This window comes from Schistocerca nitens, chromosome 4 (assembly GCF_023898315.1).
Source record: "Schistocerca nitens isolate TAMUIC-IGC-003100 chromosome 4, iqSchNite1.1, whole genome shotgun sequence".
In the NCBI taxonomy this organism is placed as follows: Eukaryota; Metazoa; Arthropoda; class Insecta; order Orthoptera; family Acrididae; genus Schistocerca; species Schistocerca nitens.
Window position 1 is genome coordinate 674,183,600 of NC_064617.1, and position 25,290 is coordinate 674,208,889.

The 25,290-nt window shown below is 42.7% G+C and overlaps 1 protein-coding gene across 4 annotated transcripts in view; it reads right to left on the minus strand.

Annotated features, from left to right (window-relative positions):
- Positions 1-25,290, minus strand: part of LOC126253084 (uncharacterized) — a 238,955-nt gene that overhangs the window by 204,709 nt on the left and 8,956 nt on the right. For all 4 annotated transcript variants that reach the window (XM_049954185.1, XM_049954184.1, XM_049954183.1 and 1 more), the window contains exon 2: positions 4,191-4,268. In XM_049954185.1, coding sequence (XP_049810142.1) covers positions 4,191-4,268 — 78 coding nt within the window. The remainder of the gene's footprint in view (positions 1-4,190; positions 4,269-25,290) is intronic.

Genomic DNA, 25,290 nt, shown 5'->3' on the forward strand with positions numbered 1-25,290 from the left:
TAGATATTATTGTGTAGCAGTTACTCAGTACCTGTTGTTAGTTTAGAGGATTCTACATGGGCTAATTGCCTCCATCTGAGAAGCTAACTTGACAGATATGGAGTTCTACTTATTTAAATAGTGGTTTTTGTAATTTGACTGTGAATGTTTGTTTTTTAAAGATTGCCTTTTTATTACTATGAAGATAAAAAATGTGTTGTTGTGGTCTTCAGTCCAGAGACTGGTTTGATGCAGCTCTCCATGCTACTCCATCCTGTGCAAGGTTCTTCATCTCCCAGTACCTACTGCAACCTACATCCTTCTGAATCTGTTTAGTGTATTCATCTCTTGGTCTCCCTCTATGATTTTTATCCTCCACACTGCCCTCCAATACTAAATTGGTGATCCCTTGATGCCTCAGAATATGCCCTACCGGCCGATCCCTTCTTCTAGTCAAATTGTGCCACAAATTTCTCTTCTCCCCACTTCTATTCAATACCTCCTCATTAGTTATGTGATCCACTCATCTAATTTTCAACATTCTTCTGTAGCACCACATTTCAAAAGCTTCTATTCTCTTCTTGTCCAAACTATTTATCGTCCATGTTTCACTTCCATACATGGCTACACTCCATACAAATACTTTCAGAAACGACTTACTGACACTTTATATACTCTATGTTAACAAATTTCTCTTCTTCCGAAACGCTTTCCTTGCCATTGCCAGTCTACATTTTATATACTCTCTACTTCTACCATCATCAGTTATTTTGCTCCCCAAATAGCAAAACTCCTTTACTACTTTAAGTGTCTCATTTCCTAATCTAATTCCCTCAGCATCACCCGATTTAATTCGACTACATTCCATTATCCCTGTTTTGCTTTTGTTGACGTTCATCTTATATCCTCCTTTCAAGACACTGTCCATTCCATTCAGCTGCTCTTTCAGGTCCTTTGCTGTCTCTGACAGAATTGCAATGTCATTGGCGAACCTCAAAGTTTTTATTTCTTCTCCATGGATTTTAATATTTACTCTGAATTTTTCTTTTGTTTCCTTTACTGCTTGCTCAATATACAGATTGAATAACATCAGGGATAGGCTACAACCCTGTCTCACTCCCTTCCCAACCACTGCTTCCCTTTCATGCCCCTCGACTATTGTAACTGCCATCTGGTTCCTGTACAAATTGTAAATAGCCTTTCGCTCCCTGTATTTTACCCCTGTCACCTTCAGAGTTTGAAAGAGAGTATAATGAAATAAAATTTGAAGACACATCCACAATGCTGGTGCCACCTGTTGACTAAACCTTTTATCTTTGTAGAACATGTAAACCCAGTTGTTAGTTTATCCCCAATTAGGCAAAGTATTAATTTTGTCTCAGTATCTTCTTTCTATCTTATTTCTAAGCTTTTAAATATCTATAAAAATAATTTTAACCTTTTAATTTATTATCTTTTGTTAGCTGCTTTGCTGTATAACAAATGCCTGTTTTAATGTGCCTCTCATCTTGATTGTAGATATCTGATAATAGCAACAGCTGAAACATTGTAATAAAGAAATTTTAATAAGCAACTTAGAAGTTTTTACTCACAGAATATTGACAAGGATCATGGATCATGGATTCTCACAGGAAATTCATTTCCTATAGTAATGGCACTTTTTGGTACATACAGGAGCTTCCTCAGCCAGCTCCATCATCATCAAAGAGTTATTGTGCTAAAAATGCTTACCACTGACAAACCAGTTACAAGAGCTAATAAATACTAATTATTGTGATCTGGATTGACAGTTTTCGTTATCATGTTAAATACTATCACTGTCACTTCATTACAATAATAGAAAATTCAGACTAATTACTGGCAAGTTTAAACTGCAACTCATTTTTGAAACAATTTTTAAAACTATCAAGAAATGCTGTCATATATCAAGTTTTGCACATCATAGTATTAATAGGAGATACTCCATATGCAAAAGATATTTCTACTTATCATTGTCATCAGTCCACTCAGAAGGTTTTCCTACAATCTAATTGGAGAAATGATATGAAAATTGAGGTAATTATTTTGTGAAGATTTTCTGATGAAAGTCTGGAAATGCGTCTCTACTGGGCAACCTATTAATGATATAACTGAATTTTCCATTGACACTTGATAGAATGTGACAATAATTTTAATATATTAAATAGTAACACTTTGCTGATGTTCTGAAAAATATTTATTTAAAATTTGCTTTGTTAGCTGTCATAAATTTTAGGTTATTAGGCAAATGATCGAACTTTTTATTGCCGCATATTGAACTCTTCTGAGCCACTGACAGCTCTAATAATGGGTAATAAAGGTTGTTGCTTCCTCTAATATTGTAGATAACGATGTAATTTTTCTTTTAAAATTGTGATGGATTAGATGGATGGATTGATTAGATAGAGCTGTTTGTATGGGTACACGACAGCAAGGTTTTTAGTACCCATGCATAAAAACAGATTGAGACATGGCAGTAAAACACACAGAACAGGAAGATAAAACTCACATAAAACCCATGTAACAAAAGTTGAAAAACTATGTCCGTACGCACACCGAAGCACGGCACGAAGCATTGCATCAGTAGTAAAACATGAACAACACTGGAAGAAAATTGTATAAGGAGCTAAAACAATATAGCAGATTCATGTGGCTGGCTGACCACAAGGGGAAAAAAAGGAGGAGCCAGCCACTCTGCAACACACTAAAACCTCCAGCCTAAAAGCTTAGGCCAGAGTCCACACACATCGCAATACTTTAAAACCCTAGTTACACTTGTCTCATCATCAGCTAAAATAGAGGGCATATCCCCACCAATATTTGCTTCTGCCCTTGCGTCCTGGTATAAAATATACTCCATTAAAATGTGGTAGATAGAGATGTGCACACCCAAGCATCACAGAGTGAGGGATCCTCGCACTTTAATAGATAGCTATGTGTGAAAGGACATGTGATTGATTATTTATGACAAATTTCGTTAGCGAATACATGTTCTGTGAAGGCACAGTCAGTATGCCTAGTATGGGTGAAAACCACATATTTTAATGCTTACTTTTGAACAATCATGAGGTAAATTCATTTGTTTACAAAATTAGCAATTATACAAAGAGCAAAAGCAGAGAAGCTTAATTGCTTGAGAGTGTGTTCTTCCACTTCACCTTTTCATCAACATGTACAACCAAATATTTTGGAGCCTTCTGTCCTGTTCAGTGACTTCTGGTCATCTGCTGCATCCATTACTTCTGTGGCTAATTGCTCTACAGAACAGGATATAGGGTGTTTTTTCCAATATTCATGGGAGGCCATTTTCTGAGAACGGCATAATTCTTTGGAGATCTCTTCTGTTGCTTTCTCTCTAATGTGATTTATTATACTCTAGTATCATCTGTAAAAAGTATCAAATCTGATTGTTGAATATTACATGGAAGGTCATTCACATTTGAAAGGAATAGGGGAAGACCCAAAACTGAACCCTGTGGAGCTCACTTTGTGATGCCCTCACTCCATGAGACACTCGAGATATTCAGAATATACACAAACACAGTAAAAGAGGAAATGAAAATTACTACATGATAAACAGAAATCTAAAACAGTCTATGACTGCCCCAGAAGAAGCAGGCAAAAGGTTTTTTAATAAACTCCCCAAAATCATTAAAAAAGAAACAGACCTAAAATGTTTTAAAAATCATTTGAAACTATATCTCACAGAGAAATGTATATACAGTTTGAGTGAATACTAAGATGGTGTTTAATATGTTATATCATTACTGAAATGTACGTTTAAAATTATCATGTATGTTGTTTGGATTTGTGTGTACATATAATGTGAAACATGTAATACCTTTGTATGATTATGGACTATTTCTGTTTAATCATTTGTTTCATTTATATATAATGAAATCAAGTATGATGTTAATAGCTTATTGTATGACACACCCAATACTCTCAGCTGAATTTTCAGCTGGAGTCCATGGGCAAAGAATAAATAAATAAATAAATAAAATACAGGGTAGAGGTATAATGTTTGGTATTCAGAAATTTTGTCATCTCCTCTCCCCTTGCTAGTCAAATACTGATGGTGAAAATTTCTTAATTTAGTATCAACATTGTTTCCCATGGTATATTAAATGTGTGGATCACTTCTAATATTACAATTACATTACATTAATGAGCAACTAAGTATGTCATCTCACCTGTTTGTAGTTTCCGCCCTGGCATTCAGACCAAGCACAAGTATAAATGTGCTTTGTCTCTATCAAATCTTCCACAACCTGGAGGAGTAAATTTTTAATTTTACTACAGTAAGAAGGCATTCAATGACATAATTTACATCTACTAAGAAAATGTATTTGAAGGAAGAAGTTGGAGAGTTCAGGTACTTCATGGATTGAAACATTGGTCAGGGGTTTGAAAATAAAATTTTCAGGCATCAAATAAATTGCAAAAGGTCTTCAGTTGTATTTATTTATTTATTCATTCACACTAGGCCAGTTAATAAGGTTTTACATTTGTCAACATGTACATTACATATCAATATTTCATATATAAAATATGTATGAATATATGGTATAGGGCCTAATGCACTTTCATTTCAGAAAAATTAAGTTCAAGGTGGAGCAACCACCATTCATAACTTTCCTGATTTATTGGCATTGTTTTACCTAAGTGAAAGCGGGAATGAATACACAATTGTATGAAGAATTATCATCAGAAAGTGCACCACCACCACCAGCAGCAGAAGAAGAAGAAGAAGAAGAAAACAACTACAATAATTACAGGGCAAAACTATGTACCAGAAGGACCTATAATGTTAACACTTGAATCACAATTTGCTGTAGTGAGGAACTCACTTCCAAACAAAAAAAGGTGCAAAGACACCAGCATAGAATAGGCCTACATCACCAGCAATAGGAAAGAAGGAGAGAAAATAAAAGACAGCCAAAGGGTGAGAAATATCTCTACATCCTGGTACAAATACTGTACGTATATGTCATGTTCTGTAGCTCTGTGTAGGAAAACATTCAGGAACGAAGAGCAAACCAAGGTCTGAATTAATGAAGTGTATCAGCTCTTAGAAAGTGTATTAATTATTAAACTACTGTCCAACTAGTCTAAACTATTTACACCTGTTCAAATTAAGTTTAACATAGCACAATTGTCAGGACAGCTACTATTTTGAACAAGTTACTGCTTCCTTTTCATTTGTCAGTTTGACTGTAAACATAGCACTCCTCAACAAAAAATAAATACAGTTTATTTAGACTTACACAGATGGCAATATTTGTATCAGTCAAAGAAAGTTTAAAGAATGCAGCCCCTGCGGTGGTATAGATGACAGGTTATTGCAAAGGATTCTTTATGGTTTCCTTATGGAATAGAAAACTGAAGTTATCAGTTTGAGTAAGAATTTTATTGCAAAAACTGAGTGTGATACTGGTCTGAAAATTAAAGTTCTAAGGAGTGATAATGGACTGAAGTTTATGAATACTGGCTTGGGTACATTTTTTTTATTTAGCATAAATGGCATAACCCATCAAAGAAGCATTGTGTACACACCACATCAAAATGGAAGAGCTGAAAGGGATGTGTGCACCCTGGTTGAAGCCGCTCATTCAGTAATTTCAGGAATGCCCCAACATTACTGGCTGAAGCAGTTAACATGGCAGTTTTTGTACTAAATCATACTGATCCAAGTCCTGTGGAATGTAAAACTCCTTCTGAAGATTTTTATGCAGATAATTACCCATAGTAGATTTGAAAATATTTGGAACTCATGTGTCTGTCCCTGTACCCAAAGAAAAAGAGAAACTAGACCCAAAAAGCAAGATAGGGGTTATGATGATGATGATGTGAAGGGGTACATAATATTTATACCGTTCACAAAGAACACTGAGGTACACCATTTTCTTGTCGCCAGCAGTATCTGAAAGGGAGACTAAAACTGATGATCATGTAGCATTTGTTGATAAAGAGAACACAGATAAAGCTTGAGATTCACAACAGAAAGAAGAAAGGAGGACAGAGGTTGTGGAAGAAAATATGGCAGCCTAGAGAAGAACAAGAAATCAATGAAGACAGTGAAACCAGAGACATTTCTTTTGAGGATGCAGAGGAAGTTCTTGTTCTTTTTTTTTTTTTTAATGACAAGAAGACATACAATATTAGACCCAGGAGGAAAATTCAACACCCAAATTACTTTGAGGATTATAAGTTTGGCCTGTTGACAGCAGTGAATTGTGAAAATCCCAGCACCTACACTGAAGCAATCTCTTGTAGTGAAGCTAAAAACTGGAAAGATGCCATAGCAAGAGAGCTGCAAGGCCTGGAAGAAAACACCACATGGGATTATGTAAGCAAGCCAAATGATTGATGTTATTGACAGAAAGTGGGTTTTTAAGCAAAAAGAGATGAAAAAGTTAATGTTTTTTCTCATAAAGCTGACCTTGTAGCAAAAGATTTCCAAAAAATCTTGTCGTATTCAGAGATATACAGTCCAGTAGTAGACCCAACTTCACTGAGACTGTTTCTGGTTTTTTGTAATGAGAATAACTTTCCCATCTATCAATTGGATGTCTGTAGTGCATTTCTTTATTGAGAGATAGTTGGAGACTTTCATGTCAAATTAGCTACTGGATGTTGCAGTAAAATGAAGTGTGAGATTTGCAAACTTAGAAAGGCTCTGTACAGTTTAAAGGACTCGCCCAAACATTGTAATGCTAAATTTCACACAGTAATAACTGGCTTAGGATTTGTAAGAAGTTATTTTGAGTATTGCTGGGATGTAAAGACAGAAAATAACAATAAAGCATACATACTTTTTTACACTGATGATCTGCTGATAGCTTCAACTTCCCAGAATGAAATTGACAATTTGAAGCTGTTACTGAGTGGTAACTTTAAAATTAAAGATTTGAGTATGATTATGAACTATTTGGGAATGAATACTGTTCAAAATTTAAGGGAAGGTACTATTACTATTTGCCAAAGCACCTCTTTTAAAAAAGTGTTGAAAATTTTTTATATGTTTGAGTTAAATTATGTTTCAACACCCCCCCCCCCCCCCCCCCCCCCCCCCCGAGCAAATTTTTGATCACAGTATGTTAAAAAGAGAAAGACCTGAAAATGAAAACATTGTGAAAAGGTGCAGAAAATTAATAGGGTCACTAATGTATGATAGTTTCCAGACCAGATATTTGCATGGCTGTAAATATTCTAAGCAAGTATCAATCATGTGCATATCTGGATTTATGGGATGCTTTAAAACATGTCTTGCATTACATTAAGGAAATCCTAAAACTGAGTGTTATACGCTAGGGATGAAAAATGTACTGGTCCTATAATTGGTTATGTCAACTCTGATTGGGCTGATTGTCTGATGGAGTACACTAAGTCCACAAGTGGTTATCTTTTCAAAAGGTTGGGTTGTAGTTTTTCATGGGCATCTAAGAAGCAATCCACTGTCAGTCTGTCATCAACAGAATCTGAATTTGTAGCCTTAAGCATGGCAGCTAGTGAAGCCTGTTGGCTCAGTAATTTCCATCAAAGTTTTTCTGACAGTCAAAAAGCTGTTGTATTTTATGAAGACAATATGTTGGTAATAAGCCTTTGCAAGAACCCACAGTCCCATCATAAACTAAAGCACATGCGAAAATTTTGTCCATAAGAGAGAAAGTTTTACTAAAAATGTTATGTTAAAGCACATTAGCACAAATGACCAACAAGCTGATGATCTAACAAAGCCACCAGGTAAAATAAAATTTGAAAAATTTAGTAGCCTCTTAGAACTAACTTACAGCTCGTAATTTGTTTTGTAACACTGGTAATTAACACTGAGGGAGGGTGTTAATAGTACAATGTAAATGTCCTCTCAAAGAAGCAATACTATTTTTCTTTGATTTGTGTGTCTTCCATTCCTTAGAAGCTTTGGCTTTTGCTGTTCATTCTGTGTGTGTATCATTGTCTGCCATTAGTTGTAAGCTGTTGCACATTAAAATAAACTCTGCACAAACAGGCTTATTTTCATGCTTCACTGCTGCACCGGATTACATTACTGTTAGCTACACAAGGTTAAGATTTTTAATAATAAAATCTTACTGTAATATTATTTGAAATGTTTATTTTGTAAATATTTCCATTATATCTCTTGATGTCACAAATATGTTGATACCATTGATCTCTCACACTTCTGTGACAACAAAAGGAAAAAATTAACTCGGGAGTTTGGATCTGAACATAGAATGTAAAAAATTCGAACCTGTGCTCTTAGTCATTATACTTCCAACTCTCTTCATGTAACAACATGAGTTATGGAACAGCATCAAAACTGACTGTCACTTCCTAGGAAACTTGAAGCCCCAAGAACGAAGCGAAGGCAACAAACCCTAAAAGGAACAAAAAAGGACAAGAAAACAACAGAGAGACAGTAGAAACAGAAGAGAGTAAAACAGGGAAACAGATTACAGTGGCTGGCCAACCACAAGAATAAAAAGGGAAAGCCAGCCACTCTGCAACACATTAAAACCTCCACCCTAAAAACACTAGGGTGGAGGACATAGAGAGACAAAGGACATGCTTTAAAACATACATAGAAGTAAAAAACCCACTCTCACGCATAAAATGTAAAACTAAAGCTGCTGTGGAGGCATTGTTGCCCAACACCAAAGACAGGGTGCTGGGAAAGTTAAATGCCTGCCACAGAGCGGCTAAAAGTGGGCAGTCCAGCAAGAGGTGGACGACTGTAATTTGGGAGCCACAGCAACACTGAGGTGAGTCCTCGCGACGGTGGAGGTAACCATGCGTTAGCCACGTATGAACAATGTGGAGGTGGCAGAGGACAACTGATTCCCTGAGAGAGGACTGCATGGAAGACTTCCACACATTCATAGTCTCCTTAATGACACACAGTTTGTTGTTCATATTGTTATGCCATTTCGTCTCCCAAAGCCAGAAAACCCTGTGGTGTAGGACAGAACGCAGGTTAGCTTCGGAGATGCCTATCTCCAGAAGCTGTTTCCGCATTGCCTGTTTGGCAGCCTGTTGGCAAGGTCATTCCCGGGATTTCCGACATGTCCTGGGATCCACACAAACACCACGGAATGGTGGTACTGTTCCAGGGAATAGATGGACTCCTGAATGGACACTACCAAAGGGTGGTGAGGGTAGCACTCGTCAATAATTTGTAGGCTTCTCAATGAGTCAGTATATAGGAGAAATGACTCGCCAGGGCATGAGAAGATGTACTCTAGAGCATGAGATATGGCTGCCAGCTCTGCAGTGAAAACACTGCAGTCAACTGGCAAGGAGTGCTGCTCAATATGTCCTTCATGAATATATGTGAAGCCTACGTGACCATTAGCCATTGAGCCGTCGGTGTAAACTACTCCAGAGCTCCAGAACACACCAAGAAAAGTGACAGCGGAGGGCATCGGGGTTAATGGAGTCCTTATGGCCATGCAAAAGGTCCAGACGCAGCTGCGGCAGAGGCATACACCATGGAGGCGTATGTGAACGGACTGCAAGTAGAAGTGGTAAAGCGAAGGGCTCCAGTTCGGAGAGAAGGGACTGCATGCAAACCGCAATCGTTAGCCCCAATCTGGGCCACCAATGAGGGAGATGGACTGCCGGGGGCGGGAAAAGGAGAGGGTAATTCAGATGCTCAGGAGAACTATGAATGTGTGCTATGTAACTGGCGAGCAGTTGCGCACGTCTGATCTGCACTGGGGAGAGACCAGTCTCCACCAGTATGCTGGCCACCGGACTTGTCCTAAAAGATCCTGTCGCTAATTGAACCCCACAGTGGTGCACAGGGTGGAGTAAATGCAATGCTGAAGGCGCTGCTGAACCATAAACCACACTCCCATAGTCAGTTCAGGATTGGACAAGGGCTCTGTAGAGCTGCAGCAGCGTACAGCAATCTGCACCCCAATTGGTGTTGCTCAGGCAATGGAGGGCATTGAGGTGCTGCCAGAATTTCTACTTAAGCTGACGAAGATGAAGGACCCAAGTCAATTGAGTGTCGAAAACCAGTACTAGGAATTGATATGTCTCCACTACAGTGAGTGGATCATCATTAAGGTAAAGTGGGGCTTCCGGATGAACGGTACAATGCCGACAGAAGTGCATGATACACAACTTTGTGGCTGAAAACTGGAAACTGTGGAATAGAGCCCATGACTGCACCTTGTGGATGGCTCCCTGGAAGCACCGCTCAGCAACAACCGTGCTGGAGCAGCGGTACAAAATGCAGAAGTCATCTCCATACAGAGAGGGTGAGACAAAGGGCCCGACAGCTGCTGCTAGATAGTTAACAGCCACTAAAAATGGAGAAACACTCAGTACAGAGCCCTGCAGGACTCCATTCTCCTGGATATGGATGGAACTATGGGAGTCACCAACTTGGACATAGAAAGTACAGAGTGACAGGAAGTTTTGGATAAAAATCTGGAGTGGTCCCCAGAGACCCCACTCATACAATATGACAAGGACATGATTTCGCCAAGTCATGTTGTATGCTTTATGTAAGTAAAAAAGACAGCAATCAGGTGTTGCCGTCTGGAAAAGGCTGTTTGAATGGCAGACTAGATGGACACAAGATTATCAGTGGTAAAGTGACCCTGGCGGAAGCCGCCCTGACATGGAGCCAGCAAGCCACGTGACTCCAGGACCCAACTCAACTGCTGACATACCATACATTCCAGCAGCTTATAAAGAACGCTGGTGACGGTGAATTGCTGATAGCTATCGACATCAAGTGGGTTTTTACCGGGTTTGAGCAACAGAATGATGATGCTCTCCCACCATTGCGATGGAAAGACGCCATAGCACCAGATCCAGTTTAAGATGACGATAAGAAGTCGCTTGTAGTTAGGTGAGAGATGTTTAATCATCTGGCTGTGGATGCAATCAAGCCCAGGAGCTGTGTCAGGGCAATGTGCAAGGGCACTGAGGAGCTCGCATTCTGTAAATGGGGTGTTATAGGATTTACTGCAGCGTGTAGCGAATGAGAGGACGTTCCCTTCCAGCCGCCGTTTGAGTATGCATAAGGCTGGGGGGCAATTCTTTTAAGGCAGGCGCTCGGCAAAGCGCTCGGCAATCGCGTTTGCGTCTGTGCATAACTCGCCATTTATGGTGATACTGGGGACAGCTGTCAGGGCCCGGTACCCGAAAAGACGTTTGATCTTTGAGCAGACATGGGAAGGTGACGTGTGGCACCCAATGGTGGAGACGTATCTCTCCCAACACTCCTTCTTCCATTGTTTGATAAGATAGCAAACATGGGCATGGAGCCATTTAAAGGATATGAAGTGCTCCAGGGAAGGGTGCCGCTTATGCCGCTGAAGAGCTCGCCGAAGCTCCTTAATTGCTTCAGCGACTTCCAGCGACCACCAAGGGACTGCCTCACGCTTTGGGCACCCTAAAGAACGAGGGATTGTGTTTTCTGCTGCGAAAACAATTGTGCTAGTCACCTGCTCAACCATCACATCAATGTTACCGTGTGGGGGAGATCCAGTGGTGACAGCAGAGGTGAAAGTTCCCCAATCAACCTTGTTCAAAGCCCATCTGGGCAGGCGTCCATGTGCCTGACGCTGGGGCAGTGACAGGAAGATGGGGAAGTGGTAACTACGACACAGGTCGCCATGTGCACTCCAGTGGATAGATAGGAGAAGTCCTGGCCTGCAAAGTGATAAATCAATGGCCGAGTAACTACCATGAGCCACACTGAAATGTGTGGCGGCCCCAGTATTTAAGAGGCAGAGATCGAATTGTGACAGTAAAGTTTCGACATCTCTGCCTTGGCCGGTAATCGTGGTACCACCCCACAAGGGGTTTTGGGCATTAAAATCTCCCAGAAGTAGGAAAGGTTTGGGAAGTTGATCAATCAGTGCAGCTAATACATCAGGGGTACTGCAACATCTGGAGGAAGATATACATTGCAGACAGTTATTTCCTGCGTCTTCCTTATTCTGACAGCCTCAGCTTCAAGAGGGGTTTGAAAGGGCACATGTTAACTACAGACCAAGTTTAGGAGGACATAAACGCGAACTCCGCCTGACACTCGATTATAGTCACTACGGTTCCTGTAATATCGATTATAGCCGTGGGCGGCGGGGGGGGGGGGGGGGAGGGGGAGGGGGGCAGGGGTCCGCATTGCTAGGAACCAGGTTTTCTGGAGGGCAATGCAGATAGCAGGTGTAAATCTTAACAGTTGGCATAGCTCAGCCAGGCGGTCGAAAAAACCGCCACAATTCCACTGGAGGATGACATCGTGAGACTGGGAAGGCATGGAACATTCAATGAGGCAGTTTACGCCTCAGAGTCACCTGCTGCCACCGATTTATTGCCTGAGCAGTCTATATTCATTGTGTCTGAGGGTCTGGCGAGATCTAGGTCCTCAGCAGAAGCCAAAATCTCCACCCTATCCTCAGCCGCAGAGCTTGTAGGTAGCGGTAGTGTGTGTGCCACTGCAAATTTCCTTGGTCTTAGGGGTTTTCTTTTTGCATTTCTCTCGCTGCTCCTTGGGTTTCCCTGGCTGGGAGGACTTCACTGGCTCAGTCTCCAGGACTGAGGATCAGCATGAAGCCCTATGACCAGCTGCTTTTGGGCTCTTCAGCCACTGGTGGGTGTCACTTCTCCGGCTTAGAAATGGACGTCCATGATGGTTGGGTGGTGGGGGGGGGGGGGGGGTGGAGGGGGTGTTGCTCCCGAAGTAGGTGGTGCAGGAGCAACAGGGAGGGAAATGCCCACCACCATCAAGGGTGCAGGTGTAGTCTTCTGGCTCTGAGAGGTGACCTGGGTTGGCGGAGCTGATGTTGCTAGAACTGTTGTAGTGGTGGCGTAAAATGACATCATACACACAGGATGCAGGTGTCCAAATTTTCTCTGCACCTCAGAGTAGGTCAGTCTGTCCAAGGTCTTGTACTCCATGATCTTCCTTTCTTTCTGGAGAATCCTGCAGTCAGGCAAGCAAGGCGAATGGTGCTCTCCACAGTTGACACAGATGGGAGGCGGGGCATATGGAGTATTGGGATGTGATGGGCGTCCGAAATCTCGGCATGTGGCACTGGAAGTACAGCGGGAAGACATATGGCTGAACTTCCAGCACTTAAAGCACTGCGTCGGGGGAGGGATATAGGGCTTTACATCACACCTTCTTGGGCAGCTATCACCCTCAAAGGCCAAGATGAAGGCACCAGTGGCAACCTGATTGTCCTTTGGACCCCAGTGGACATGCCATACGAAATGTACACCTCACCACTCTAAATTGGAGTGCAGCTCATTGTCAGACTGCAAAAGAAGGTCTCTGTGAAATATGATAGCCTGGACAAATATTAAGCTCTTATGGAACATGATGGTTACAGAAACATCCCCCATCTTGTCACAAGTGAGTAACTTCCGTGACTGGGCAGAGGATGCTGTTTTGATGAAGACTGACCCAGATCTCATTTTGGACAAGCCCTCCACCTCCCTGAACTTGCCCCCTAAATGATCAGCAAAAAACTGAGGCTTCATTGTTATGAAAGATTACCCATCACCTCTCAAACATACAAGATACCAGGACGAATAAGATCCGCTGCCATCCTTGTGTTTCACTACCAGCAAGAGATGATTGACTACGCTTCGTCACGTGTCATCCGCTCTGATGCCACCCACTCCAACCAGGGGCCCTCCCCACAAGTGGCACCCAGCCGCTGCAAAGGCCACCTGGCAGGATGGCTGTTGCCGGGAGTCCCGATGCCCCAGGGGGATGGGCATTTACTCCTTGGCATATGTAGGGAGTTAATGGCGCAGGCATCAGCAGAGTGATCCCTGTGTGGTCAGGGGGCTACAACCAACAGGGTACATGGTGGCCCCACCACAACGGACTGGCTACCATGCCGGATATCAGGTGCAAAGAAGTCCATGGTCATCGTCGATGCAGAAATTGACACTGCATAGTGCACGGTGGAAAATGCATCCAGGACAGTGTCCTCACCCAAGAGATGGAGAATGGGCAGGATTGCAATGCAACGATGAGAAAGTGAGCTAAAGATCTCAATGCACGATCGACACGATGCACCTTGTAAGGTGCCCTTCCCCAATTGGCTTGCTCTCTGGGAAAATTTTGAAGAATGGAGGTCAAACCCTACAGGGGACCATCATATAAAGGCCAAAACATGTGAAACTCCATTTAGTCACCTCGTACAACAGGCAGAACTACCTCGGGCCTATTCTAACCCCCGGACCCTAGGGCATAATGAGGCAAGGGGTCTTGCAAACTCTGTACATATCCTCAAGGGTATGATCTGAAGGTGGCGGAAAGCAAAAAGGTCAGAAACAAATATACACAGTTCATTTTGTTATCCCATGTTTGTGTACCACATCAGTATGGTGTAATAAATGTAATCTTTTCCTACCAGCATAGTCACTAGGTAGGGTGTCCATTCGTCCCATTTTTCCCGGGACAGTCCCGTTTTTTACCAAAATGTCCCACTGTCCAGAAAGTTTTTTTGGGGACGCTCAAATGTCCCGTTTTTTTTATGATTCCACTTGGCTAGAGTATTTTAGGCTATTGGTTGTTTGACTTGCTATTAACTGCGCAATTATTTACGCTAGGAAGTGTGTGATGACTTTCAGCATACCCCAAACATGTACAGAACTGTCAAAGCTCGCAAGTAATTTTAAACGCACTATAGTTACGAATAACAACTAAGATTCTTCTCTTCTAAATCGATCCACTGAATCCGTCCTTTCGGTCCAGAGATACTCTACACCACTGATACTTGCTCTCTGGCTTTCGTCACCACACTGTTAATGTTTTGCACTGTGCAATCGCTGTTTCATTATGCCAAAACGAAAGTGTAATTTTAACAGCAATATAAAAAGCGAGTTTCCTTTTAGCACTGGTAGTGGATAAACTGTAGAATGTACGTTGTGCAGATCAAAATCTGCTATTGGTCATGGTGGAAGGTCTGACATTGTGAATCACATTAAGACGAAGAAACATCGTATGAGTGATCAAACGAAAAGAGCAAATAAATGCGTGAGTGACTACTATGTAAACTTAAAATCAGTAACAGAAATGGATAGGCAGTTGGCAGCACAAGAAGCTACGTTTTCATACCACAGTGCAATGCATAACCATAGCTTTAAGTCAATGGACTGTACTACAGCAGTTGTTAAACTTTTCAATCCTAAATTCAAATGTGGACACACACAATGTAATGCAATCATTTCAAATGTTTTTGCACCGAATGCAGCTCAGCAGGTTTTTAATTAACTGGAAAGTGCTCGATTCATTTCTGAAATGATTGATACACCGAATATCTGGATTTGAAGTTGGTTCCTCTTTTTTTTATGGTTTTAGGGCGCAAAACTGCTACAGTCATTAGCGCCTGGTCTGTGACTTAGGAAAAGCTAAAAAACGAAACTGGAAACCAGCAGCAATGGGAACAAAACTCAAAAAAGTGGGGAAACTAAAAACAGAAGGAAAGCTTAAAAAACCACTATAGACGAGGGGTTGTTTGTCCCCAAAAAGAGCTTCAAATTACTGACGTCATCTCACTGGCACTAATGAACTCGAGAACGCGATCAACTGATCGCGTGTCATCTGCTAAAATGGAAGATATATCAGGCGACAGCTGTAGACGGGCGCGTAATGGAGTAAAATAGGAGCACTCAAGTAAAAGGTGTCTCACCATCCACAGTTGAGGGCAGTGGGGACAGAGTGGGGGAGGATCGCCGCTTAAAAGATGTCGATGGCTAAAAAGACAGTGCCCTATCCGGAGTCTAGTTAAAATTACCTCCTCCCGACGACGAGATCGGGAGGAAGAGGTCCAAGCACAGAGAAGAGCTTTCACGTCCCACAATTTATTATTGGGAAGTGTTGACCAATGTGTGTGCCATAAAAGAGCAACACGACGACATAAAACACTCCGTAGATCGGCGAAGGGAATCATGCGAATAAATGGCCGAAGAAGAGAGACTGCAGCCTTGGCCGCTATAGCGGCCGCCTCATTTCCACAGATACCAACATGTCCTGGGATCCGGAGGAACGCCACAGAGACGCCCCTCAAGTGGAGCAAGTGGAGGCAGTCCTGAATCCGGTGGACCAGAGGGTGGAGAGGGTAGAGAGCTTGGAGACTGAGGAGAGAGCTGAGAGAGTCTGAGCAGATAACATACTGTATCCGCCGATGGCGACGGATGTATTGGACAGCCTGGAGAACAGCGTAAGGCTCCGCAGTATAAACCGAACACTGGTCGGGAAGCCGAAATCGATTTGGGGTGTCGCCAACAATATAGGCGCTCCCAACACCAAACGATGTTTTTGAGCCATCAGTGTAAATAAAAGTGGCATCCTTCATTTGTGCGCATAGAGCAGCAAATGCCCGACGATAAGCAAGAGAAGGAGTACCATCCTTGGGAAACTGACAAAGGTCACGGAGCAGGCAGGTCCGGGGCCGGAGCCAAGGCAGTGCTGTACCCCAAGTTGTCAAGAAAGTTTTAGGAAAGTGGAAGGAAAGAGAATGGAGCAGTTGACGGAATCAGACTCCCGGTGGTAGTAGGGAGGAAGGGCGGCCAGCATACCCTAAATCCAAGGAGGCGTCGAAAAAAATGTCATGGACCTGATTTGCAGGAATGGAAGACAGATGGCTAGCATAATGACTCAGAAGGACAGCTCGCCGATTGGACAGCGGAGGTTCAGCAGTCTCAGTATAAAGGCTTTCCACAGGGCTGGTGTAAAAAGCTCCAGACACTAAACGTAATCCACGGTGGTGGATAGAGTTGAGATGCCGAAGAATAGACGGCCGAGCAGACGAGTAAACTATGCTTCCATAGTCCAATTTCGAGCGCACTAAGGCGCGATAGAGGCGGAGAAGGACCACTCAGTCTGCTCCCCAGGAGGTGCCTTTCAGGACACGGAGGGTGTTGAGGGATGGCAGACAGCGAGCCGAAAGATAGAAAACGTGGGAGGACCAGCACAGCTTTCTGTCAAACATAAGACCCAATAATTTAGCGACGTCCGTGAACGGAAGGTTGACAGGTCCTAGATGTAAGGAAGAAACACTGTACGACGCCAAAAATTGACAGAAACGGTCTTACTGGGAGAAAAGCGGAAGCCGGTTTCGATGCTCCAAGAGTGGAGGCGATCGAGACATCCTTGAAGACGTCGTTCAAGAAGGCTAGTCCGTTGAGAGCTGCAGTAGATCGCAAAATCGTCCACAAAGAGGGAGCCGGAGACATCAGGAAGGAGACAATCCATAATTGGATTTATGGCAATGGCAAACAGTACAACACTTAGCACGGAGCCCTGGGGTACCCCGTTTTCTTGGGAGAAGGTACAGGAGAGAGTAGTGTTCACCCGTACTTTAAATGTGCGCTCTGCCATAAATTCACGAAGAAAAAGTGGCAGCCGACCTCGAAAGCCCCAAGAGGATGCCTGTCCTCCAACAGGTATCGTATGCTCTCTCCAGATCAAAAAATATCGCTACTGTTTGGCGTTTCCGGAGAAAATTGTTCATGATATAAGTGGATAGAGCAACAAGATGGTCAACTGCAGAACGTTGCTTTCGGAAACCGCATTTGGCTGGTGTTAAGAGACTGTGGGACTCCAGCCACCAGGCTAAACGGCAATTCACCATACGCTCCAAACCTTACATACACTACTCGTGAGAGAAATGGGGCGATAGCTAGAGGGGAGATGTTTGTCCTCTCCAAGTTTCAGAACAGGAACGACGATAGCTTCCCGCCATCGTCTGGGAAAAGTACTGTCGGTCCAAATTCGATTATAAAGGCGAAGGAGGTAACGCAGACTATGGTATGATAAGTGCAGCAACATTTGTATGTGGATACCATCCGGTCCTGGGGCGGAAGAGCAAGAAGAAGAGAGTGCATGTTGGAGTTCCCGCATGGAGAAAACAGTATTGTAGCTTTCGCGATTTTGAGAGGAGAAGGCAAGAGGTTGCACTTCAGCTGCACGTTACTTTGGGAGAAACGCTGGCAGGTAATTTGAAGAGTTCGAAATCTCAGCAAAGTGTTGACCCAATGAGTTAGAAATTGCGACGGGGTCCACTAATTTATCATGCGCGACAGTGAGCCCAGAGACCGGGGAGAAACTAGGCGCTCCAAGATAACCGCCGAATCCGACTCTAAATGTCCGAGGAGGGAGTGAAGTTGTTAAATGAGCCAGTAAAGAAGTCCCAGCTTGCCTTCTTACTATCGTGGATGACGCGACGGGATCACGCACGGAACTGCTTATAGCGGATACAGTTGGCCAAAGTAGGATGGTGTCTGAAAACGCGAAGAGCACGTCACCGCTCACGTATTGCGTCACGGCATGCCTCGTTCCACCAAGGAACGGGGGGGCGCCGGGGCAATTCGGAGGTGCGAGGTATTGAACATGCCACAGCTGTAAGAGTAACTTCTGTAATATGAGTGACCTCATCGTCGATGCTAGGAAAGTGACGGTAATCGAATGTCGCTGGAGACGAAAAAAGTGTCCAATCGGCTTGGGCAAACTTCCAGCGTCTCGGGCGCATATATGGCAGTTGTGGCTGCAATCTAAGGACACATGGAAAGTGGGCACTTGAGTGTATATCAGCAAGAGCGAACCATTGAAAGCGCCGTGCTAGCGGAACAGTACCGACCGAAAGGTCCAAATGAGAGAAATTTGTCGTGGAGGCAGACAAAAACGTAGGGTCCCCAGTGTTGACGCAAACAAGATCCGCTTGGTGGAAGACGTCCATCAACAGTGAGCCGTGCGGACAAGGATGCGGAGATCCCCAAAGTGGGTGGTGAGCATTGAAGTCCCCAACCAGCAAATAGGGGGCGGAAGCTGACTAAGAAGATGAAGGAGATCAGCTTGTGCCATTGGTGTGGACGATGGAATGTAGACAGTACAAAGAGAGAAAGCGTATCCAGAAAGGGAAAGATGGACGGTGACAGCTTGGAAGGAAGTTTTTAAGGGGATTGGGTGAAAATGGAGAGTATCATGGAGAAGAATCATGAGTCCTCCATGTGCTGTAGTGCCTTCAACAGATGGGAGATCAAATCAGACTGACTGAAATTGGGGGAAAACAAAGCAGTCGGGGGGTGCAGCTTTGTTTCCTGAAGACAGAGGATGACCGGGAGTAGGATAGTAAGAGGATCGACAATTCATCCCGATTGGCTCGAATGCCGTGGATATTCCAATGGAAATGGACATAGGGTGGACAGAAATTGGAAGAATGTGACCAAGGTGCCCTCAACTCAACGACTGCTCAGAGCTTGCGACCGACAGCGTGGAACGGCGTTCAGCCGAAGATCCTGATCCATAGGCTGTTCGGTAGCACCTCCTGCCACCAGCGATCGGCCGGTTGATCGGCTGCCAGCAGTGCGCCTCGGCGACACAGAAGACGGCCGAGGGCGGTTACCACCAGGCAGTGCTGTAGATGAGACACACTGTGGTGAAGAAGGAGAGGAACTGAGTTTCTTATTAGCCTTTTTGGAAACAGAATGTTGAGATGGAGGAGGAACCGATGGTTGAGAAGTTGGGGTACGTAAAAAAATCTTCACGAGTAGGCTCTTTTTTGGAAGTCCGGTTGTCTGATTTTGGGGCTTGTGATTTAGCAGAACACGATGAAGGGTGAGCCATAGAGTGAGCAGGTGCTAGTGGGGAGGTTGAACGATCTGACGACAGTGGCACTAAAGGTGAATCACAAGTCTGAGTGGCTGCCTCCTTTGTTGGCCGAGGAGAGGCAAGGACAGTGCTGTATTTACCTGTGTGAGGCACAGTGGGCTTTCGACTGGCGAATAACTTTCGAGCAGCAATTCCTGAATGAGCTGTTCGTCTTTAAAAATGGGGCAATCTCTAGAGGAGGCAGTTTGGTCACCCATACAGTTGATGCAACGAGGGGATGGAGGTGGACAAGTACCCTCATTGGCATCCTTGCCACACGTAAGGCATTTGGCCGGATTGGAACAGGACTGGCTGGTATGATTGAACCGCTGACACTGATAGCAACGCGTAGGGTTTGGGATGTAAGGGTGAACGGAAATGATCTTATAGCCCGCTTTTATGTTCGATGGAAGTTGAACTTTGTCAAATGTCAAGAAGACAGTACGGGTTGGAACGATGTTCGTGTCAACCCTTTTCATGACACGATGAACAGCTGTGACGCCCTGGTCAGACAGGTAGTTTTGAATTTCCTCGTCGGACAATCCGTCGAGGGAGCGTGTATAAATGACCCCACGTGATGAATTTCAAGTGTGGTGTGCTTCCACCCGGACAGGGAAGGTGTGTAGCAGTGAAGTACGCAGCAATTTTTGTGCCTGGAGGGCACTGACTGTTTCTAACAACGAGGTGCCATTTCGTAATCTGGAACAAGACTTTACAGGACCTGCAATTGCGTAGACACCTTTATGAATAATGAAAGGGTTGACCTTGGCGAAGTCTTTACCTTCGTCAGACCGAGAAACAACAAGGAACTGTGGGAACTATGGTAGAACTGTCTGTGGCTGAGAATCATTGAACTTACGTTTGTGAGCAGACATAGTAGATGACGATGAAACCATTGCGGAAGTATACCCCATGATTACCGGCGTCTCCGATGGCGTACTCCATCCTTGTGGGGGGCCCTCTCTGAGGGCACTCCCGCCTTAGGTGATTGTTCACACCTCAGGTCACACCTCCCAAGAAACAGATGGAGGGACCAATCGGCACTTTCGGAAGGTATCAGTTCGGGTAATCACCCCTCCCTGGGCCTGGCCGTTACCAGGAGGTACGTACGTGTCCTACCTGTCTACCCGGCGCGGGGAATTACGCGTTACCCCATCACCGGCTACGCATGGGAATGCGTGGGTCGGCCTTCAGACATGCACAGGGAGGAAAAAAGAGAAAAGGGAAAGGAAAGAAGAGAGGTCTAAAATGCTGCAGCGGAGAAAAGGGTAAAGAGAAGAGGTAAGGAAAAGAGAAGGACAAAGACTTGAGAGCAGAAAAAGTGAAGAAGAGAGACTGTTTGACATTTTCAAGCGTCCGTCTCCAGACGTAGGCACAAAACATACTCCCAGAGGGGGAGAAAGAGAAGGAAAGAGGCGGAGGTGGTGTTGGGGGTGGGGGAAGATGGGGGATGGGGAAGGATGCGGAAAAGGAAGGTATGCAGCTCGGAAAGGAAGGAGGGCCACATTAGCTCGGGGTCCCGTGCTCGCTACGCACGTATCTACAAAAGAGTTGTGGACCCCCTGTGGGGGGGGGGGGGGGTTCCTCCCCTTATCAGGTATTTTCACACTGAAAATGGCATCACGGTGAAAATGCTCGAATTGGTTAATTTAGCTGGAGAAACTTCAGATTTACTTCAGAATTATGTGCTGGAGGTTTTAAAGAAATATGATCTTGAGGGAAAATTGATTGCAGTTTCTGCAGACAACACTAACACCAATTTTGGTGGTAAGCAGAGGAAAGAAAAAAAACAATTTGTTCTATAAAGCGCAACAGAACACAGTGAATTATATAGTAGGTGTTGGCTGTCCAGAACATATGGTGCACAATTCCTTACAAACTGGCTCAGATTGTCTACCCATCGACTGCCAATTAATCGTAAACAAACTACCAGCATTTCCACATATATACAGTAAGGGTTAAATCTCTGAAGTCATTCTGTAAGTTTACTGAAACTAAATACAAAACTGTACTTGAGCACAGCAAGACAAGGTGGCTATCTCTACTACCAGCATTGGAAAGAATTGTAGAGATATTTCCTGCTTTGAAATCATATTTCATTTCCCTTTATAAGTTTTCTGTTACCCTGAAACAATTCTTTGATAACCTTGTGTCTATTGTACTTCTACATTTTCTTGTTAGCCAGCTAAAACCTTTCTCCACAACAATTAAATGTATTGAGAAACAAGAAATCACAATAGTGGAAGTTTATCAAGAAATAAACTAATAGTTGGGCAAATTGCAATGTAGAAAACCTGGAAGGTTTCTCACATCCTTTGTACATGAGACTCTAAGAAAGCTGGAAGAAGAGGGTGAAATTACTGTAGAACAATTTCATATTTATGCTGACATCTTCTATGACTCTTGCATTGAGTATATTGAAGAATGGTGTTTACCATTTCTCACAACTTTTAAAGCATTTGACTGGGTTGATGCTGAAAAGGAGCAGCTACAGTGGACGGATATTCAGGACTGTTGTGTTTTTGTGAAAAGTATTGTACCAAATTTTCCAGTTGATGAAGACTAACTGTTCGATGAATTTTCATGTGCACAGAACTTCATAAAAAGTGAAGGAGGAGACAAAGAAAGTGTTAGTGTAACGTGGTGTAAAATATTTGCTCATTTCAAAAGTAAAAACGTTAACATGAAATACATGATTCATTTGGTGGAGTTTTGTCTGGCAATTCCTGGTTCAAATGCTGCTGTGGAATGTGTGTTTTCGTTAGTGAACTCTGGCCAGATGCAAAAAACAGAATGAAAGTTGAAACAGTAAGGGCCTTGGTCATTGCCAAAACACGATTTAATGGTGTATTGTACACAGACTTTTATGATACAATTTCAAACAAAAATGCACTTCTTGATAAAGTACATTAAAGTGAAAAGTACGGTCATAGTGTGTCAGAATAATTGTAAAATGTGATTTAGGATCATCTGAGTGCACGTTGTAAAGGTAAACTTGTATGTGTATTAAATTTAGTCAATACAAATGTCCCGTTTTTTCCCCCTTCATTGTCCCAGGGTTTCCTCTAATTTATTTTAAATGTCCCCTTTTTCAATGAAAATGAAATGGACACCCTAGTCAAGTTCTACCTAGTCTCTTGATGTAGTGTAAAATTCCTATGATAAACAGTCCTTAACACTAAAATAACTTAGTCTTAGCCTTGAGCTACACTACAGATTAGTATGTCAGTACTGCCATTTTAAAAATGGCTTCCTGCTCGACATTTGTTGGCTTCGTTCACTTACAATCAGTCACCTTCTAACATAACCACCATTAAAACAATGTGCAAAACAGAACAATATCGTAAATATACTCGCCCATTTCCACTAAACCTACATTGGCAATGTACAGCACGATCTCAGCTACCATCCACAATAACTACACGATATATTGTTAAGGTGCTTTCACACTGAAAACCAACTCCAACAAACTCTTGACAACTGTTTTCAATTCGAAGTTTGACAGTTTTCAACCGTTGTTTGAAGTCGGGAGTCTGAACAACTAGTTGAGAGAACTTTTGTCTCGAGTTTGTAGTTTCTGGTCAGTGAGCAAAAACATGGTAGAGTTATGTAACTTGCGCATGCTCATGTGCCGTGTCATCTGCTGTTTCTTTCTTCGTCTGCTGTGTTTCCTTCGACAATGACAACCGACAAGTCGCCAACAGATCAGTTTTTGTTACAAACTGAAATGAGGAAACCTCTGTAGGATCCTTCTGATTCTGCACATAAAGACAGAGAGAAAAGCAAAGATTTGTTGAAAGAAGTTTCGGATAAAATTGGTGTACCCTTGTGTAATGTGAAAGGAAATGGACAAACATGAAAACACAGTACAATCGTGAGCATTGTAAAATGGTCAAAACTAAAAGTGGGTCTGGAACAAATGAGATCTACGTTCCGAAATGAATATCGTAAAATATCATATTTGAAGTATCTGGAAGGCGTGAACAAGTCAGGGAGAAAAATATTTACAGTCTTAAGTAAAATATCATTCACTAGCGTAACAGAAACTGTAAGACTTTTGGTCAGAAATTTTGTAATTAGGCTACAACTGTATTTTCACGGGAAATTTATTTATTTCTCTTGTCACATCATTTTGTCAACATCTGATACAAAGTAGTTTGCAGATTAATGGCTTACATTGTTAATTACTATAGCTATAAGGTTTTGTTCGGAAGTTTTTAATTACATTTGACTTTTCGCTCGATATTTATTTATTCATATTTCTCTTGCCATTTCACTTTACCAACATCCGATACAAAGTAGATTGCAAATTCATCTTTTATATACCTTGCGGTTCCTTCTGCGTTTCCACCCCCCTCTCTGAAGACTTATTTTGAGGAGGGATCTTAAACCTACCATCCGAAACCCTGTCTGTTTTTCGATCTTACACGTCAAAACTGTCAGGTGGTGAGTAAACTGTGGCACTTTCTTGATTTCTTCTAAACAAAATGTGCAAAGACAAGGTTGCGTAAGTCATTAATGTTGCTTTTCCAGTACTTAAGTGTATAGTTGCTCTAAGACACCGAAAGAGCCATTACATTTACATTGTACCATTAACACCCTTCCTCAGTGTTAAAAAAATTCCTAAAATTATTCTAGCGCGAGATATTCGGTAATTAAACATTGTTTCCTGGCTGCCTTTCTCTTGCCATCCTGTTTATCGTTTCATCATGAACTCTGAAAGAGCAAAAGCATCATCTCTCACCATAACAAGTGAGAAATTTGCACAGTCAGGGTCCATTTCCATAGCTTTTCTGTAGCAAAAGATAAAAACGCCGAACATGTGTTTACAAAGGTTTGAAATTGTTGTCAACATTTTTCAACAGCAGCAAGTTGGCCAAACTCACAGCAGTTTTATGTTTTTCTTTGTTGGAGCTGGTTTTCAGTACCTCTTACAGACTACGAACGACATTACTTATAACTGAAGCACACAATCAGGAACATCACAGACACCCACTGTGTGTTATGATACTATAGACATTCCTTTTCAGGACAGCGCACTTGCCGTTTTCTGAATCCTCCTCAGATCTTTCTGAGTAGGTCTCATACATCGTCACACAGTAAATCCTGGACTGAATCATTTCACGTGAACTGTTTATCCGTCTGAGATGCCTCACAGCCGGTCCTGACAATATCCAGTTTCGTCGAAACTTGTGACAGCTTGAATATGATCTCTTTCTCATCGGTACATGGAGGTCTGCTGTTGGAATTTAAAGCAATATTGCCCCTAGAAAGAAATATTGTTAATATTTGTGCAGCCATTCTTTCTCAGCTGTTACTTCAATTACGTTCATGTAGCTAAGAATGAACATGATTCGTATTTTGCAACATTCAGTTGCAAAATACTTTTCCTGTTCTTAGCTACGTGGTAAATACAATTAGCGAGAATCTCTACGGTATTAACCACAGCATGTAATTATTACAGCTGCAGGGCTTAGATTACTCTGCGAACAAACAGGGCTGAAACCGCACTCTGGGAGTTAACATGGTTAATTATATTTAGGCTAACGCGTAATTAGTCTTCACCCAAAAGCTGTAGAGCATATGCTGTGTCATATGTATCTGCTGAAGTGGCATTCTGGCGTGTTCGTATTTTTACTTCTTCATTCATTCTTCGTGTT